At 38.0% G+C, this 20,321-nt stretch overlaps 1 protein-coding gene across 37 annotated transcripts in view; it reads right to left on the bottom strand.

Moving 5' to 3' along the window:
• Window positions 1-20,321, bottom strand: part of ESRRG (estrogen related receptor gamma) — a 372,308-nt gene that overhangs the window by 31,489 nt on the left and 320,498 nt on the right. For all 37 annotated transcript variants that reach the window (XM_068185666.1, XM_068185642.1, XM_068185654.1 and 34 more), the window contains one exon: window positions 16,178-16,339. In XM_068185666.1, the coding sequence (XP_068041767.1) occupies window positions 16,178-16,339 (162 nt within the window). The remainder of the gene's footprint in view (window positions 1-16,177; window positions 16,340-20,321) is intronic.

The following is a 20,321-nucleotide window of genomic DNA, read 5'->3' as shown; positions in this document are numbered from 1 at the left end:
ACCTTTTCTTGGCTAAAACTGAGCAATACAAGAGAGCTTGAAATAGCTCCCACTAGGTGACCATTTTTCTCCATGTATTTCTATGGATGCAGGACTATGCCCATGAAATGAATGTGTCTGGCTTTGCATTAGGATGAACACAGAGTAAAACTAGGACTTTGACCACGTAGTGCTGACTTTACAGCACTGAGTGAGAGGGGCACCAGTGCACCAGTGCTGTAAAACTGTACACAGACATTGATATTATACTGTATGTATGAAAATGCAAAAAATAAATTTAATTAACTCTGGGCTGTGATACAAACTGACAATTCTCAACAGAAATTTCAAAGCTAAGTCTGACACCTTTCAAGTCATTTTGCTCAGTAAGATACATATTTAGACCAGATTTCTATACATTTTATGTATTTTTTAATATATGAAAAATGCATATTATTTACCCAATTGCCTGGAATGTCTTTTGGAGAAATACATATTTATTTTTAAAAGCAATCCATATATTATTTACGCAGTGGATGAGAATGACTTCAAAAACCCGTTCTGGTCCATCAAATAAATACATATTTATAAATGGTTTTTAAAATGTATATTATTTACCCAATGGACTGTAATGGCTCTGCTAGTGCCATTACATGTAAATATGTAATTAGCCACATAATAAAAAATCCCCACAAAATTTCTCTGAAAAGCCTTATATTTCCATGTGTCAATGTACAATACCTTTTCTATTATTATTACTTTTCTTTAAACAGCAAAGGTGATTACTCTATGCTAATGACTAAGGCTTTGCCATAATTCAAAACACCACTAGCTCTGCAATTATACAAAATGTAAGCTTGCAATCTTCATTTCTTCCTTTAAAAATTAGTGTTTTGGAATCCTTATCTTGCAGTTGGTGCACCTGGCCTGGATCTTTCTGCCAGCCCCACGGATGCTGACCAGACTTTGTGTAACTGAACACCCCTGTCAGTAGGAGTTTGTTCTGTTCTCACACAAGCTCCTCCACACTGTCAGCCAATGCACCTGCACCATTGCTGGGCCATTCAATTTTGTACGCTGCCAAACTTTACTTATTTATTTCCCTTCACATGGGTTATTTTCTGCAAAGCACTAAGTATCCTCAAAAATTCCTTTTTTCTTGTGAGAGTGAGGCCAGGATATGAGACATACAACTCCAGGATCACAATGTATTTTATTACATATTCCTGCATAAGTTTCTACTTGAAAGGATGTAGCACCTACCTCTATCTAATGTTAAAACACTTACCTAATGTTAAAACATTTAACGTTAAGAACAAGACCTGCCACATCTACAAAAAACGATGCACACTTTCCAACAGGAGTGAATAGTATAATTTTTAGTAGTTCATATGTGTACATGCTGTAATAAGTGTCACACATTAAGATGTAAATTTTATTCTCTATGCTGAATGCCAGGTGATTAATTCTGATAGCATAGTGATCAATCGGTACAGGTGCTGCACCTGAGTAATGTTTTTTCTGTACACATTGGTAGCAAAGGTGCAGCACTAATACAGATGTCACTTGTGTAGCTGTGCAACATCTCTGATTTCCTGAAAACACTCACACTGGTAGTTAGGCTGAACTGTAGAACTGTAGTTCTGCCAGTTTTTTCAATTAGACCCATTATTGATTTGATGAAGAAGCAAATTAAACATACCATGGTAGTATGTAAAATGGTTAGACAGAACATAAGGTACTGGTGCTGAGCTTCTTAGGCACATTAACTCTGGGTACAGCTTTTCCTTACCAGTCTCTGGAGACTACAAAAATGAGAGACTTTTGCAAGACAATTCAGCAGCACTAGTCTAGCAGCTTAGGTACGGAACATCCAGGAACATATTCATGTAAAATACCAGGAATCTCAGACATTGTTGAGATTAGAGCAACAATTACTTAGTTGCTTCATTTACATCTGGCATAAACCTCTTGTTTTCACAAAGCTGCTAGAGACTGACACCAATTTGAGGATAAAAATCTATATATACGGGTAGTAACACCTTTTTTTTCAAAATAACAAGAGATTTTTGTTAATTCATGTTACATTTTAAGTTTAAATCTCTGGCATGTGGAATCAACACTGTGTGCAACTTACAACTGTTTCTTTGCAATTTCCTCTCATTAAAGAACATGAGTTTTGATACCAAGAATGAGTAACATGCAGCGTCTACCCAGGACTTACATGTTCACGTTTTTACAACCACTCTCCCCACCCCTTTGCTCAACATGATGAGGAACCCAAAGCAAGTAGGTGTGCTCACTAGAAAGCCTCTTCCACTAATTTCCATTTAATTCATTTACCAAATCAAATCAAACTGCTACTACGAAAACTATCTTCTCAAAGAGGGGACTAAAGCATCTCTCCAAAGCACCCGAGGTTCAGCTTCCCAAAGCAAGTTAGTTGAAAGAAACACAACTAACAGGATGCTGCAGCAGCAGGTCCACTCAGGGCACACAGCTCATGGCAATAAGTTTCTTAAGGTCAAGCACAGTAAGCCCACTGTCTGGCACTGGTGTGCTGGAAACCTACATTAAGTCAGCACAAGCCTACAAAATCCTCTTTTCTTATTTCCGCATAGCTGCTTGTGTCAGAGCAGAGAGACAGTATTTTGCATTCTTTCTCTCTCTCTCATGTCACTCAGCACTGTAAGAAGGACCAATAATATCATTTCCAACAGGCCCAAATTCCTGTTGAAATTAGCAGTCTCCCTGCAGGTATGCAATTTTAGGGCCTGTACCCTACAATAATAGATCAGTCAAAAATATCCAAGTAAAAGCTATGCTGCTTAAGATGATGTTTTGGTTTATTTTGCCACTCCTGCTGCCAGGGTGTAATCTTATGCCTCTTTCTTTCTTGAAAAGCACGTAAATTGTTGTACACAAGTAAGAGTCATTAATGGAAAGCAAGACATTGCGAATCACACAATAAATATATCAATTAATGCCTGGGATGCACATGAGACAAGCAATTTTCCCAAATCCCAAATCAATTTAAAAAAAAAAAGGATAAAGAAAAATAATTTGCATTTTCACTCCTCCAAAAGATGGGGATGAGAAGAGAGAGGGAGGGAAGCTGGTGTGCCAATCCTTCTCCCTGTCACTCTTTGCTTGTTTTGTAATTAGTAAACCTGAGGTAACTTGAAAAAATTGTGAAAAGTTACTCTGAGGAAATACTGACATTTCAGATTAAAACATCTAAAGACGAAGGAAGAAAAAGAGAGAGAAATAATGCAGCAAGTATTAGGAAACTTCTGGCCTTCAGTTTTACACATGCACAAGGTGCCCGCAACTAAGAAAAGGGGTAATGTTTCTCTTCCTGCGTCATTTTGTGCATTGATAGAAGTGATGTTCTACAACATTTCAAGTCATTTATTGAAGTTTGGTGGTGGTAGTGGGAATGTTGTTAAGGAGAGTAAAAAAAGCAATGTCCATTTGAAGCTTGTCTGTGAACTTTGCATGAACCGCCAGGAATAATGTAGTGTGATGACAAGCCAGTTATACCTTCCACTAAATTTGCTGTCTGGAATGAACTGAAATAGTGTTTGGTTTGTGTAATTACGTCCATCTATCTTTATATTCCAGCGGCATATCGCAAATTGAAAATACTAAAAATTGACTGTTGGTTCTGATATTTAATGATTGCCAAAGACAAGACGATGATTTATTGGTTACTTACCGATGTGACACATTTGCATCTTATTAGACAGAGATTACTATTCCTTAAAATGCGGACGAGGCCTGATCATGTCTGATGGATTGATTTGATTTGCAAATGTAATCAAACTAATAAGAGGGAAAAAATGAGCAATAATGCCTTGTTTTTCAACTGGCAATCACTCCCCTGCCAACAACGCTGATATCCCTGACTAAGCAGCCTTCACACAGTCTTCCTGTCTCCTCAAATAAACAAAGGGATGCAAAGAGCTTGATAAGAGCATAATGAGCCAAGTATGGATGCAACATGGAGCCTGTACCTCAGCACTGCACAAATGTATCAATGGGAGTACCAGGAGAGGACTCATGGTGCCTTCAGTTCTTAAAAAGCAGAAAGCAAAAACCCAAAAAGCAAAACTCTATTGCAAAAAAAACCTCTACTTAAATGGGGGGGGGGGGGGAGAGAGGGAGGTGGAGTGGGGGGAGGAACTGCATAAAAAAGATAAAAGTGGTTCTAATTCAGATAACCCCAGGAGAGCAGTTCCCACAAGCACAAAATTTACAGAATAAATACCTGGAATTCCTCAACCTGATAGGAAGCTAATTGGAGAATGTATTTTGGACAACATGATTCAAGCAACTGGAATCAGTGACTGTGGCCACAGCATCAGAGAACCTATTTCCAGGGGTATGCTGGATGCTGTTTTAAAATTATTCCAAATACCAAATGAGGGGTTTCTGTCAAAGCAAACATTCTACCATTCGGGCCAGATGCTGATGTTCCTGTAAGCACTGAAATATGGTTCTAGATAAGAGCAGACTCTTATTCAGGTTGAAGTAAATTACTCTAATTCTCCACAGTAGGATTCTCTTTCTCGTTAATAATAATAAAAAGAAGTACTAAAAGAAAAAAAAGCTTTGTGCAAGGAATTGCAGAAAGTCCCCTACCATTTACACAAAAGTGGTAATTCAAGCAGAAGGCAAATAATAAAGCTCTGAGGTCCATACAGGTTACAGATTGTGACCTGCATATTTAGGGATTGATCCAAAGCAGTGGAATCAAGGCAAGTCTTTCTATTGGCCTAAATGGATTTTCATATAAAGCTTTACTAAAGAGGGAGGTTCAAGCGTGAATGTTGACAGCTGAGGAAGTGATCCTACATATATTTGGGAACACAGAGAATGCTGCACAATGGAAATGCCTGTGTAAATAATGTGATTGTACTACTTAAATATTTTCCAGACTGATTGCTAATTTGCTTCACTAAGGGATATTCGATAATGTGAAAAAACTCCTTGCTTTAGGGAACAGCCATTATGAAGTGTCAGGTTAAAAAACAAAGTTGAATATATAGCTCCAATTACCATGCTCAAAGACCTCAAAATATTTTCATAATTTAAAGTTTTATAGCTCATGTAATTTATACTTATTTTAACAGTGGAAAAGCATCCTGGTCAAATTCCAATTAAATAATTACTTTTTGCCTACCTAAAATTCTCACTGCATTTTTAATTGGATATGACACACTTCACTGCATCTCCTAAATTGTTTAGTATTGCCATTCAGTATATAAATACCTACCACTTTCTACCACGGAGACAGTACACTTGTCCGTGCAGCCATCAATGGCAAACTGGAGATCATCTGTGTTGGCTGCAGCAGTGGAACTCAGGGGACCCATGGCAGCCCATGCTCCCATTACCCTGTTGCAAGCTGCTTTTAGGTGTATTTTTTCTTCCTCCTAGCAGGTTCTCTGAAAGATTTTATGTCTGTCATTGATGCTGGCTGATTATAATGCTGCTGGTTATGAACATGCTAACGTTCCTTGTCAACAGCCTGTTTTCTTCACTTTATCTTCTGAAATGCCCATTTAAGCCTCTTGTCAGACACTGCCCTCTGTAGGTTTATGGTACAGAGGAAGCACGAATAACCCTGCACAGCAGTGCCCAGCTTGTCCCCAGTCCTACCTGCACTGCCTGTCTGGGGCACCATGTTTCCCAGTGGCCTCTTGATTACAGAGCCCATGGCGGGCTTCACATGTGAGGATTACAGAACACAGCAAATTACTCATCACCACTGATGTGCAAGGCACAATCCTGCAAACTCCAAATTTGGGTTGAAGATATTCAGCAAAGCATTCAGCATATTTCATTGATGGGGTTCAGAAAATGTTCAAGTAACTCAAAACACAAAGAAACTCTTCAAAATTTACTCCTATAATCTCACTGAATGAAGATAATCTAGAATTCACAATGCATTTTGCATGCTATATCTGCAGCTGAGGATTCACTGACACTAAGCAACCTGCTCCTGAATCTAGCCAACAGTTAACTTTATCTCTAGGAAACTTCAAAGTAGTAAAGTGAAGGACAGATCACAGAGTAGAATGGCTTTGTACAAGAGAGTGATATGGGGAAGGACTCAAATTCTTCTCCCTGCAAGCAGAGTTAATTAATGAGAGACACAAGGGTCACAGAAAGTTCTATATGTTACCAGATATAGCTTGAATCGTAGCAAGTTTGGAGTCTAATGCCTGTTCAGGAGGGTAGGCATGACGCTAAAGCATAGCCAGAAGAAATCTCTAGCTAAAAATACACCCTGCAGCCTGCCAGTGTCATGATGTATTTATGCCAGAAGTGCAACTTCTTTGAACAAATGTATGAGCAGCAGTCATTATCTGCTAAACTGTTCCCCCTTAATCTCTCCAACAGCTGGATGCATGAAAACTGCAGATTTGCCCCGTCTCTTCTCCACCCTCACCACAACTCTTTGCTCCAGTGTTCTCATGCATAACATGTCAGGACTTGCTGAACGAGCTGACTCGACTCTGCAAGCGCCACTTCCATTGAACTTGGAGCCTTCTGCAACTGTAGTTGTTTCTCATTTCAGTATTTGATTTCACCTCAGCTGTTAATGCAGCTGATTGAAACTGATGGTGCACAACATGGCAGATGAAAACATCTTGGGGAGAAGGGTCAGAGCTATGCTGTGAAGTTTCCACTCGTCTATAATACATGCCTCAGGAGTTTGGTGTGGAAAATACCTTGGCCGGACCAACATATTCCCAGAGAACTTTCCAGAACATGTTTTCAAATGAAAGGAAGGTTGTGTGTTTTCTTGCATGAAGAATCACCAAAATATTTCAATACTGCCTGCTATGCAGTATTAAACTTGGGGATAATGAATTAAAGTAACACTAAACACTGAGTCAAAACTTACAGTCAAGTAACTGCTTCATCTAGGTAATTAAACACAGGAGCATCCAGTACCTGCACTCTTTGGATTCTGTGTTTCTTCGGATTCTTTCTGCACACACATACATACCTGTATATTTATATGTGCGTGCATAAATCGAGCATTGCCCAACAAAAAAGCTTACTACCAATGAACATATGAGTTCATAAAGCCCTTGTATGATCCAGCTGCTGCAGAAAGCAATTACTGCAGAGTCATTTTTTAAAAACTGCTTATTCTTATATCAGGCTGGACTGAGCCCTGCCATTACAACCCAGGTGCTCCCCTGTTATTCATACACTATATATAACCAGACACAGGTCACCATGTGCCCTGCCAGAAACGTGCTGACTGGCTAAGGGGGTGTTGCAATTCAGGTAATTAATCCTATTCTAATGTAGGTTAAGCAGGTGTGAAGCCGAACTTATCCAGAGAGAAAGTAGAGGCATTCTTAGAATTACAGTATTTAACTGGTCTCAGCTGACTTTAGGAAACTAGACCAACCTGTGTCTCTGACCCAGTCATACAGGTGGAGACCTGTCTGCTCTAAATCCAGCCTAAGCAACTGGCTCTTTCCCCCCTCCTTCCTCCCATCCTGGATTTACAGTGTCAACATGTATGACTGAGAAGGTGCTCTTTTCTTCCCCACCCAGAACAAAGTAAATATATTTTTGCTGGAGGCTTAGTTAGATGACTAAGTCAAATGTTTAGCTTAAATTGCCTAAATAGCTCCCATAAGAGGGCTATGTTACTCTAAGTTTAATTCTGCATTCTCAGTGTCTGCTACAATCTTTTCAGAGGCCAATTTAAATGACATATAAAATTGATCATCTTATCTCCAACAAAGCCTTCAGGAATTTTAAAACTTAAAAAGAACACTTTTTGTTTGGATGCTCTTTAAACTGTGAATCTGCTTGAAAAAAAAACTTTATTTTTCTAGAGGAGAGGAGTCCTGTAAATACAGAAGTGATACTTAGTGAACATGAATGACAGGCTCAGTTCTGCTGAATTTGTCTCTTCTGCAAATTCCTCACTTAAGGAATAATGTCAAGATTTGTTCCAATTTTCTTCCTGTGTTTCTGAGCAAGGCATCTTCCTGCCTTGCAGCCATGCACTACTTGTAAGAAGCTGGTCATCCTTGAGGTATGAACTGTACCGTTTGGGAAAGGACACCCCCTCAAATACTATTTCAGAAGTTTCAATTCTTTCATTCAGTGTACTCTTAACCAGTGGTCTTTTAATAAAGTTGAGCTAAATTATAATTATGGAGGGTGGAGATGGAATGATGGAATAGTCACACGCCTGCAAAACTAATGTGCCCAGCTATGTCGGGAATGGCACTCTGGATGCTTGTTCCATTTGCAAAGGCCATTATTATTGAAGCCTCACATCCAGCTTGCTTCCCAAAAAAAAAAAAAAAAAAGAACGGAGATTACAGTAAAATTAAAAAGGTTAAGATACACTTAGACCTCTTACCCTCTGGTAATAAGATTAATTCCTTGTTGGCTTAGAAGAAGGAAAACTGCTACTGAGTCATCTGCAATTTACACAGACCTAATCTAGTAAACCCGTTTGTCACACAAGAAGTGGGTACAAAGGTGAGCATTGTTGTCCCCTGAGTGGAAATACTTGCTTAAACTTTGATTCTGCACAGTGCTGCAGAGTCCTGAGGTGGTGAGTACACACAGCGGACAAAGGAAACTCTCAGCTCCTAATGATACACTGACTACTGATGGGGATTTATCCCTTCAGGGCCAGATCCTTGAACAACAGAGGCTGGCACAGCACATCTGACTTGCACACCCATGACAACTGATCCTACCGAAGGCTCCTGGTCTGTCTCTATAGATTAACTGAGCAAAGTACCATCTGCATTTCTTTTTCATTTTTGCTGTAGAATCTGATCATGGAGCAAGTCCAAACAATTTCCTGCAGTTTTAGTTTGCATATTTGTCCACCCCCTCAAAAACATACAGATCTGCTAATGGAACAGAATAATAATTTTTCTCCTTCTTTTCCCCTCTCCTTTATTCCATTTAGCAGTGCATGTGAACACTTGCAAATATGAAAGGGGGCATTTTCAGCCTCCTGGTACTTCAGTCATGCAACATCTGTGAGCGTACAACATCTCTAACTCAGTCTACAAGTCACCCAGAGAAATACAACGCTCTGGATTTTGCTGGAATAATAATAGCAAATGGCTGCTATATAATTTTGTACTTTTGCATTTAAGACTCAGAAACTAGCCATTTCTGTTTATAGAAAGAAAATGAAAAGCACTGGCATTCATTACTGTTGATTTGCTCTCTTTTTATTAATCATTTCTTATTTTTAAAGGGCTACAGGAGTGAACAACATAATGCAATAGTAGGAAGATATTTACCAATTTAGCACCTCATTATAAAACTACTCAGAAACCTCTTTGTCTCTCGTTTAACATAATAATTATTAGTGGCAACAAAAGTGGGTCCCACACTTGCACCATGATTAGCAAGTGATGAATCTGGGTTGAATATATTGCATTTTGCTAAGTAAACCTTACTATATCCCAAACCCTCAGTCTAAAAAAACATCTAATTTTAAGAAAATAATTTATACTCCTGTTTAAATGCATGTTTCCAAATTAACCAGTGATATTCTATAGAAAATGACCTCTTTTATGCTTGAAGTCTCCAGCTGCCACACAATTTATATCTCTTTCCTCCCCTCTTTGTTTTTCAGCCATTTTCCCTGAATGTCAAAGTCAATTTAGTGCATTTCACTTTGCTGAATAAATCAGAGGCGAAATCCTTGCTAAAAGTGAAAATTTGATTTGCTAAAAGGAGCTTAGGGCAACTATTAATCAATATATCCAGAGTGTCAAAGCTAAGGCCATGATAGACATGCATTCATTTGGAGATTGGTTGAGGCAGATAAAGGGGGACACTGGGAAGAAAAAAAAGTGCAACAGTCAGACAGTGTAGTGTGAGTGTTGGGGGCATGGGTGGAGGGAGAGGACTGATTAAAAAAAAAAAAAGCAACAAAACAAGATAGTCGCTCAGAAGGAAAAGCAAGTACTTGTACAGGAATAAAAGGTGAACTTAATAGAGACAAAAAGTCACTGCTTAATTCTGCTCTTGAGAGAAGGCCATTTTAAATAAGGGATTTTTTTTTCCTGCAAACCCTCGACAATGATAAAAGATAATGATTGAGCCAAGCTCTTTTGTTACCTGTTAATTCCATTTTTTGACTTTATTATGCCTTTGGTGATGATTACTCTTAGATAAGCTTTTTCAAGAATAGGTACAGATTTTGAAGTCATAACTAGCAAGAGTTTCAGGTGCCTTTTTGAGTTTTACTGCACATTTATTTTATATTCACATATAATTTGCAGGTGATGAAATGTTTATATGTTTGAGATTATTTTTTCCCTTCAGTTAATTTAATGCAAGTAAAAAAATGCCAAAAGCAACTAACCTGGAAACTAAAGTGCTTTTTTTACCCCAGGACATCTATGTCTAGCATTATTAGAAACCTCCTCACCTCTCTAGTGCTGTCTCCCTCAGTTCTGAACTGGAACTAGCAGACGCATTTAGAGTGTGTGCATCTCTAGTTGTACGCAAAGCCTACTACTCTTTTGTACTGAAATCTGCTGAAATTTTGCCACTGACTTCAGCAACAGATTCATCAAGAATAGCTCAACGCTGTATCTCAGTTGAGTATGTTAAAAATTTTTAAAAACCTGAACAGATCCTTTGGTTACTACCTTTTGCCACACTACAGACCCTTGTTTTGTTTTGAAAATGCTAGGAGACTTGTTGACATGTTTATTCATGCATCATCCTACCTCTTCCTCCCTACCTTGCAAGATCACTTAACCCTTTTCTGTGATACTCTTTTCAAAATATGAAAAATTAAAAACTGCCACCATTCCCAGCACTTCAAATACCAGGACAGATGAACTGCTGGCATTTTAGGCACACTGCTGTCCCATTCTACTTAGAGAAACCTGAATCAACAAGGTGATCTAAACCCTGGCAGTGCTGGGTGGTCCATCCACGCCAATGCTCAAAAATAAAACTGGTAGCCAATTGCTGATTTCTCATATTGTACAATTCAGTGCCAGAGGTCAAGGAAGTCATTCGTTTTTGAGAAACCTCTTGGCTGAAATCTCTACCCTCAAGGCCCAGGGAATGGCCTGCCTTAGATCACATGTCACACTAGTTGTGAGTTCAAGAACATTTCCCTCGCAGGGAGAGCAGGTCTGGCTTCTGTACTTAAAGCATGTTTGTAGAAGGAGTTAAAAGAAGGGCAGATACCAGGCTTTTGATAAAGTGTCCCAGTTAGCACTTTGAGAAAGGGCAGGATGTCCTGATTCCCCGGGAGGCTCAAGTTATTATTCCTGCCAACCTCTTAGCACCTCACAACTCATCCTCCATTCCATGTCACAAGAGCAGTGAACACCACACTTACATGCCCAGCTGTCTGTGGAGGGACAGGCACCCTGTGATGGGGTGCTCTCAGAAGCTGCAGGGTTGTGTCTGAAATGGCCCTAAACCCAGCTAGCAGCACAAGGGACTAGGGAAGGCTGAGCACAAAAAACAAATTTTACAGCAGCAGGCAGCACGGCACAGACATACAGCACAGGCAAGACCTGTCCCCCGTGCAGAGCTGAGATTTTCTACGGGCTGCCCCAACAACAATCCACACAAGTGATTGTGGTCAACTTTTACCTACATGGGGTGGTATGTCTGAAACACATGGTGAGAAAAGGGCATTTTAGAAATGACAACTCTGCAGCAAATCATGTTCTTGTTCAATATTATAATGTCAAACTACACCCCTGAGAGCTGCTTTGGAAAGGAGAGCTTAAATATTGTCCTCCAAAAAGAGTATGCTGGAACAACAGTGTTTCATAAAACATTAAAATATTCAAAACATTGTATTTGTTACATCAAAATCATGCCTTTTTTTTCCCCAATACTAGCACCAGTGGCAGTATCAATTTCTAACTATTCCCTTCCTTGAACACTGTTACCGCTAACAAAACAGGGACAACAGCTGAAGACAAGCAGGCTTATTTTACTAAATAGTGTAACTACTTATTTTTGATGTATTAGTCTGATTTACTGTTTCCAAACAAATTTTTCATCTTAAGTGAAAAAAAGTTGATTTCTATGGTCTGGTTGATGTTTTTTCATGCATGCAAATTTTGTAGAGAACATTTTTTCTTTAGCTTCCTGTTATGCACATTTTTAAGAGCTTAATGTTTGCTGCCTCCACTTAATATGAAAAAATGTTGCACATTTTGGTGAATGTCAATGAGAGAGTTACAAAAATCCAGCTGAAACCGTACTGGTACTGTGAGTGGGTCTCAGCAGAAAACCACCCTAGACAGCGAAAGTTTAATTAATATAAGGCAACCAATGAAATGGAAACTCCCCAAAATACAATGTGAAGAGTAGGATACTCAACTACCACAAAATACTGAATTAAGAAAGGTTTCCATATTTAAAAGATAAATAAAATAAATTTAATAAAATAAAATAAAATAGATTTTGCAGAGGCTTCCTAATATATTTACAATTTATTTAGATCAGTTAATAGGCGTTTTGTCTCATCACGCAGGAGATGAAGCAGCATCAGCCTCTCTCCCTAAGCACCTTCAGTATTTTACTAACAAAGTTACAGTACATCAGAATATTTTAATCTGACACAAAGAACAACAATAGATCTGACTGCTGGCCTGATAATCTTCTTATCACACCCTGTGAAACCTAGCTCTAATATTTGACTGAGCCTCCATTACTTGGCAACACATTCTAAAAAGGCCAACAATGGAGAGAGAATGAAGTGGAGTGTGGAAGTACCTCCATATCTACATAAAAGAGATTAGAGGCGACAGCGTTCCATTTTACAGCTCAATCATATTGTGTTAGCATGCGCTTATCCGAGCGCGGATGAAATTGAAAGAGAAATAAAAAAGAGTCAGGCAGATAGGAACCATAAAAGCGAGGCATGAGCAATTTCCAAGGATATAAAAGGATGCTAATGGCGGGGCCCTGTCATTCTTAAAAAGGGCTATTAGGGCACCATCATCTGTTCTTGTGCCCTTACGCCTCTCTAACTAAAGTCAAGCATTTCCTAATGCCATTGTGATCTTTTTCGTCTTCAGATAAGACATGGTCATGTTTCATAACAACACACTTTCCATTTATTTGATTTATAAATGCAAGGAGACTAATTCTATTTACTGATAAAGGCTTTCCACGTATATTTTTCTTTCAATATTTCCTTTTGTATATGGTATAGACTTTTTGTTCAATAAAAGCAACTACTGAAATATTTCCAATACCACAAAAATACTAATGATTTTATGAAAGGACTTGAAGTTTGTATAATTTGAAAACATTTTTTAGTCTATGACTGAAATGGGAAATGGTTGGCCAGGGCAGAATGAATATTGCATTGTTACACTTTTGTAGATAATCCTATTAAAAGGCTTTTTTTCAGAAGAGCAAAACCATTGCTTTGGTTTCCTCCACAAAGACAAATTTTACATTGCAATGCTTTAGAGTTGAGATCTTTATTAGTTATTAAGCACCTGATATATAAGGGCCTTTAATTACACTGAACCTTAAGAAATCACTATAGTAAAGAAAGATTTGCTGATTGCTGCTTTGCTGTGCTAGGCACAAATTCACTAGTGGTGTAATTAATCGACTCTACAAGATTTACACTAAGGGTTTACTTAGTCTGCCAAGCTACAGTGAACTTTTATGCAATTTGCACCCCTTTCCTAATTCATCCTTTTCCCCATCCCGTTATGCTTCTGCCTACAGTAACATTCGTTAGCTTTGCAAACAGGCAGCACCAACGCAGGCTCTTACAGATGCTGTTTTGTGCCAGACATCAGCTGAGCGTAGCCAGTCCAAGTTCTGCCCTACTCCAACATTCAAAATCAAGCTACAAAAGGTCATCATATTTGCCCTTCAGCATGTCCAGCCCTTTTGCATTTTGATTTTTGTGATCAAATGCCAGACAACAAGCACAGATTTTATCACTGTCCTCTGTTACCTGAAGGCTTATAAAGAGATTGTCTTTATTGCCTGTTATTTTTTTTTAATTCTAATTTGTAAATGAAATCAGGTAAGTACACCTAGCTAGGGTGGCTTTACCACCGTAGGTGTGGATTTAGCTTACTTTGTACTAAAATGCTGTCTTGTGGCAGGTAAGTTCCTCAAGTGATTCTGATTTTATATTTTCTGGGCCAGTTTATGGCATCTAATACCTTTTCCACACTAACCAAAGCCATAATTTTAAAGGCTGCTCACTCTCATCCCTCTGATCTTCCCATCCCTCCAAGACAAATCCAAGCTACACAGCATATTCACAAATCAGACTGACAAAAGTTCCCCTGCAACTGCTACGGAGCATGACTGACTTCTTTGAGAGCTACTCTATTTTGGTTAAGGTGATCTAGGTATCTTCCAAACATGAAACTCAAAACTCACCTGCTTAACTCATTTTGACTTAATTTGGGGTGCTTTATTAGCAACCAGTGTAAGACAAAGTAGCTCCTATAATATAGAGTGATGTTTAAATTAGTTTACAATTTGCTTGGGCTCATCTAGAACTGCTCTGAACAAAGCCATTCAGAAATGTCAGCTGTGTTCCTAACCACTGTAACAAATTGTTGCCTGAACGCTGCACACCTAATGACTTCAAATTAGCTGCACTGCGATATTGCCTGACAGTTCGTTACGACTGTTAGCAACATAGCCGGCGTATCATGACCAATAAATTGGTTTCAGTGTGGGCTGGGAAAGGGACTTCCATCAATTTGATTAAAGAAATTACTGTAGCATTCAAAGCATAAAGACAAACTAGTTTAAGGAGACAGAAATAAGTTAACTGTACCAGAAAAACACTGCTTGTGATACAAGAGCTTGTTTATCCACTGTTTGTGGCACAGGGAATGACTAAATTTAAACTGATTATTTTAAAATCTGTAGGCTGTTGTCTTTCCTCTGAAGTAAAAAAAAAAAAAAAAAAAAAACCAAAAAAAAACCAACACTTCGTAAAACACAAATTATTATTTTTCTTTGATTGCATTTATATTTATCCAAGATGACCCAGAAGAACTGGTTAGAACAAGGGAAAAGAAACAAACAGCATGACTATTTCTTTGCATTTTCTTTTGAAACTACAAATAAAATATCTTTAACTCTGATAAACAAACAACTGACTGGATTATTTATTCTACTATTAAGGTGCCCCAAAATAACATCTAAAATGAGAATGACTTATTACTCTGAGGAGTGGAAGGTTATCCACTCTCATGGTTAATAAGGTTCCACTATCAAAATTAGAAAACTAATGAGCTGATGAAAGCACACCAACACACTCACTCATCTGCTGGACAAGAAAAATACCTTAAGAAACAAGAGAAAAAGCTGACCTTTTTCATATGACTTTACAGTTTGTGAAAGGTGATAGACTGAGAACCCTGGAGACTTCTGTAAGTTTGTCTGCTAGCCCACAGAGCAAGAACAAACACCTCAGCACTGGGGAGGGGTAAAAAATACACCTGAAATGATATCTGAAGGAATTGCTAATCTTCTGAGAAACTGCTTTTGATGACTCCCATTTTTCTTGCTAATAACATTGCCAGTCAGCTTTTATAATATCAGTGCATTTATGTGATGCAGACTGCAGTCCATTCTGTGCAGATCAAGGAAATACTAAGTTTTAAGAGGAGACTTTTTGGGACAATTCAGTTCTTTGTACTGAATTGCTGGTACAGTTCAGTTTTCACACTAGATCAGTCAATGAAGAGAACAATTCCTCTGTGCCTTGCCAAAATATAACAGAATTTTTTCACCTCCTGTGGTCAGTAGTGCTGCATTTGCCTAACAGAGGAGCCAGACTTACATTCAAATACTGCTGAATCAGATGACTACAGAGGAGAGGACTTGTATGACCCTTTATTCCAGGCTAATGCTCTGGATAGCAAGGGGAGTTTATCTCAATAATAGCAATACATGAAAATAAATTCTCAAAGCAGCATGTGAAACTTATTAACATGGTAACACTCGCAGCAACAACACTACTACTTCCAAGGTAAGATACAGGACCACCTAAACTATATTCTGTGGGAATATTCTGGAGCCTTAGGAAAACTTTATGCATTGTAGGGAGAGTAAAAAATAGTGTTTTTTACCAGCACAGAATAATGCACATGATGATTTCTGTACATTATCAATTTGCAATAAATACTGTATGTACCTGGAATATGCTTAGCCCATCCAATGATCACCACCAGTTCTCTGTCTGCCAGGTCACAAAGAGTGGTAAGTGCTTTGATGTCACTGTCTGGAACAGTGGGGTCAGGCATAGCATAGATCTTCTCTGGTTCAGCCACCAGCAAATGGGAGACAATCTTGTTATCTGCAAAAATGGTCCAGAACATTACAAGATCACCAGTAGCATCATTTTACACTTCAAACAGATGGCTCAGATTTCAAAGTGCACAAAAATTTGTCTTAATACACTGAACCTAATTACACCTTATTGTAACTTCATGACCTCCTACAAGTGGTTACAGCACAAACAAATCTGATCCATTAAAAGTGTTTATCAAGCCACACATGTATGTTCTTAAGATAATAAATTCAACAGAACACAGAAATACATGATCCCCTTTTATTACTGGAGTACAAACTTTATGGGAAAAGATTAATGCATTACAGGGAATTTTGCACTATTCAAACAGAAAAGTTTTGCCTTCATTTTATTACCTGCAGCTCACCCCATCCCTTAAAGGCAGGGGTATTTTTGAGTGAGTAAACACCACATGCAATTAGTCAATCACTGAAATGTGTAACTTCTGTCAGTGACCCCAATTAACATTCTTTACCTACAAACCCAGACTAATGATCTCCTTCTCATTTTTAATCTGAAAAAAACACGAAAATCAAAAAGAAAAAAGAGTGTAAAACTAAGCAAAGTATGAAAGAATGAAAACTCTACCTCAGAAAACTGGTTTTGTGCACGGAATAATACTTTATTGTAGTCACACACTGCTTGTTTTTATCTATACAGTATTTTCATTCACATGTTAAATATTTACTTTTTTATTCAGTTGACTTGTGACATCTATTTGGAATAATCAATTAAGTTATACGGAAAAATGCAAAGAAGAAAAAAAAAAAGAAGAGCCCACAAGATTTACAATACAGTGTTGCTATTCTGGAAGTAGGATAAACATAATATGAGCACTATATGAATGTGAAGACACAATGGAAATATTTTATCCCTATACAGGAGCCTGATTTATTACTCTGAGAAGGCAGAACTGAAAAATGGGAAAAGGACTAATTCATTAAGCCTCCTAATACAGGGTACATTACTATACTTCCCAATATATTTAAATTTTACTTTTCCTGGTAGGTATATCTTTTGACCTCAAATGCACCATCAGAATTTAAAGCCCAAACAGCTCTCTTTAGTGATTTTACATGAATCTGTTCCCTTCAGTGAGACAAAACCTTATAAGGCCTGAAATAAATGGGATTCCACTGTGAGAAGACACCAAGTATTTTCTGAGTGCAGAGAATGCTGCCAGAATTAGTATAATTTTCCCAATCTGCATTAAGTCACAGGACAGAGCACATTGTTCTTCTGCAATGGAAGCTGACTAATTTGCACAGCAGTGTTGATGCCTTGTGAAGGCTGATTTAGAACAGAGGCTAGATGGAGTTAAGAATAAAGAAAGGATTTACTAAAAAGCCTCAATGGATACACCATGGGCAGTACAAGAGCCCAGCCAGGGCTGCACCTAAAATGGACCAAAATCATCACAAAATGGATGACCAGTCATGAGGTCTCTCACTTTTATAAGTTCTTGTCCATTACCATATTGAAATTAATTGTCTAATTATAGCTTTAAGTCATGAAGTCCCATCCTTCTTATTTTTCTCTCTTCAATACACACTGTTTATGCTCTTGGGCCTGAAATTTGGATCAGCTGTCCTTGGTCCCAAGCTAAAAAAGGAATTGTTTTGTCTACCTACTCTGTGAAGAGAGCTTACCATCCCTTAATACGAAGCTCAGAACTACACACTAAAGCAGTACAGAATCTGAAAAACATAAAAGCTAAAACCTGAGGCATCAATGTCAAAAAGGATCCCTTACTAGTCCATGACATATTTCCATAAAATGCTCACTCGATTCAGATTTCTGATACTTTACTGCTCTTTAGTGACACAGACTCCTTGACTCTGATCTACTGTCTCTACAATTTGTGCCTTATTCCAAATTTGTGTGTCAGAAGTTGTGATATATGTTAGTCCTTCATATAATAAGTGCAAGAGCCAACTGGAAACCATCACATCAAGCTTGTTTTATTACAAGGGGACATATTCATGCTTTATATGAACTATAGGAACTATGCCAACTGATGCAATTTTTGATCTCAATAGTTGACAGATTATCAAACTGATTAATGAAGAATTCTATTCTTATTTACAAATGACAGATGGTAGATTTCATTTATATTGGCAAACAGCCTTTGCAAGTTTTTTAAATTTTTAAACAGTCTCTTTTTTAAATTTTAAACGTGTTCAATTTCACACAGAAAACATGTAAGTGAGAAAAAATAACATTACTTCTTTCCAAATTCCAGTATTTTTAATTAGTTAGGAAAATAGGTCAAATTAATTAAGAGTTTCTTAACATCCAAACATACTCAGCTGAGGACCTCTACTTTTTGGGTTTTTAAACCATGATAAATGAATGAGAAGCCCTCTCATCCCCAAGTTCTGGGGTTTTTTTCCCCTGCAGCAGAAGAAATAGCCAAAGAACAACTTTCATTCACGTATGAGGCTCCTCACCAATGGCATTCCATAGTTGATTTAGGAATATTGCTATTTTGACTCAGGATTTGCAAAATCTCAAATCCTTTTTATTTTTGCAGTCAATAAAATCTACGGCCAGGCCATTAAATTCTATGGTGAAGCTGGAAAATACAATAGAGATCAGAAGTAAGTGTAGGAAAGATCATCCAAACACCTACTCTTTCCTTACAGGGGGAAACAGCTACATGTATCGGCACATGCATTAGCACAGAACATAGGAAAATTCTGAATGTACTCAGAAAACTCCATCACTCAGGAAATTGAATGGCCATGAGCACCGTTTCTAGGTAAACCTTATTTAATGTTTCCCTAATTAGAATCAATAGAACCCAATTTTCATTCCTGTGCCTTTGTTACGCACAAACAGGGTCCAGAAAATCTCCCAGGCTACTTCCACACAAAACTGATTCAACTGTTTCAAGTATGGACACTTATCTGCCAGGATTTGAAAATTAAGTTTTAAAAATGTTTATGACAAAATTGTTTGTACTTGGACAAGCTAAGAAAAAAAAGGGAGGCACTCAGATAATGAGTAATGATTTATGAGGAGGTTAGTTTATCTCAGACAACTGGAGCTTACAGAAATTGGTGCAGTTATCTCCTTATAGGTAATGTAATGCACCACATTGAAATAATCTTGGGTTTCCACAGAGATTCTTGTATTTCAGTACAAGTGCATTAACCTCTGTTCATATCTTAAGGGCTTGGGGCTTTTGAGTTGGATTTTTTTTTTGTCTGTTTGGCTGGCCTTGGCTTTTTTTGGTATGTTAGGCTGTCAACATTTCTACTCAATGACAATATCAAGTAAATGAAAAACTGACAATCTGTGCACCCAGGAAAACTAAACCTCTAATGAAATTAAGCATTAGAGTTTATTAAATTTTATTGTATTATCAGAAAGTTTTTATTATAATGTGCAAAATCTGCTTAGTGCAGCCCTAGATTGTATTTACAGAACAGTGGGACAGCTTATGGAGGCTGAGTAGAAGATGCCAGATTGGACAATTGAAGGAATATAATCAGCATAATGTTTTTTGGAAAGGCAAAAGGAAACTATGCCATATGTTCACTTAAGCCTTAATTTTATGTAAAACTGGCTGTTTTTTCTTTGACACAGCTAAAATGCCCTTTCACTTACAGTTCAAAGACTGTTTATTTGCTCTCCAGATCCCCATATGCTCAAACGTATTGTACACAGCACTGTCCCCTACTGGGGAACACCATCAGATACAGATTCCATTTTCCATCCAGACAGGTATTTTCAAGGGGCTAAAACTGACACGTGTGTTGTCAGAAGCTTAGGGGCAGAGGCAAATAGGAGACAAGAAGGAATTTGCTCTCCTTACTTCACTGGCTTATTTATCCATGTTAGGAGCAAATTAACCTACTCAGCAGGAGCAACTGCATGTATGTATTCTCATTTGAATTTGGAAGAGTTTACAACACTTGATACAGAGCCTGTGTGTCTTTGCAGGGTAATACACCAGCCTCTTGCACTACAGCTATAATGCTAT

Source organism: Anomalospiza imberbis, chromosome 3 (assembly GCF_031753505.1).
Source record: "Anomalospiza imberbis isolate Cuckoo-Finch-1a 21T00152 chromosome 3, ASM3175350v1, whole genome shotgun sequence".
NCBI classification, from domain to species: Eukaryota; Metazoa; Chordata; class Aves; order Passeriformes; family Viduidae; genus Anomalospiza; species Anomalospiza imberbis.
This window is presented reverse-complemented; position numbering and strand designations above follow the sequence as displayed.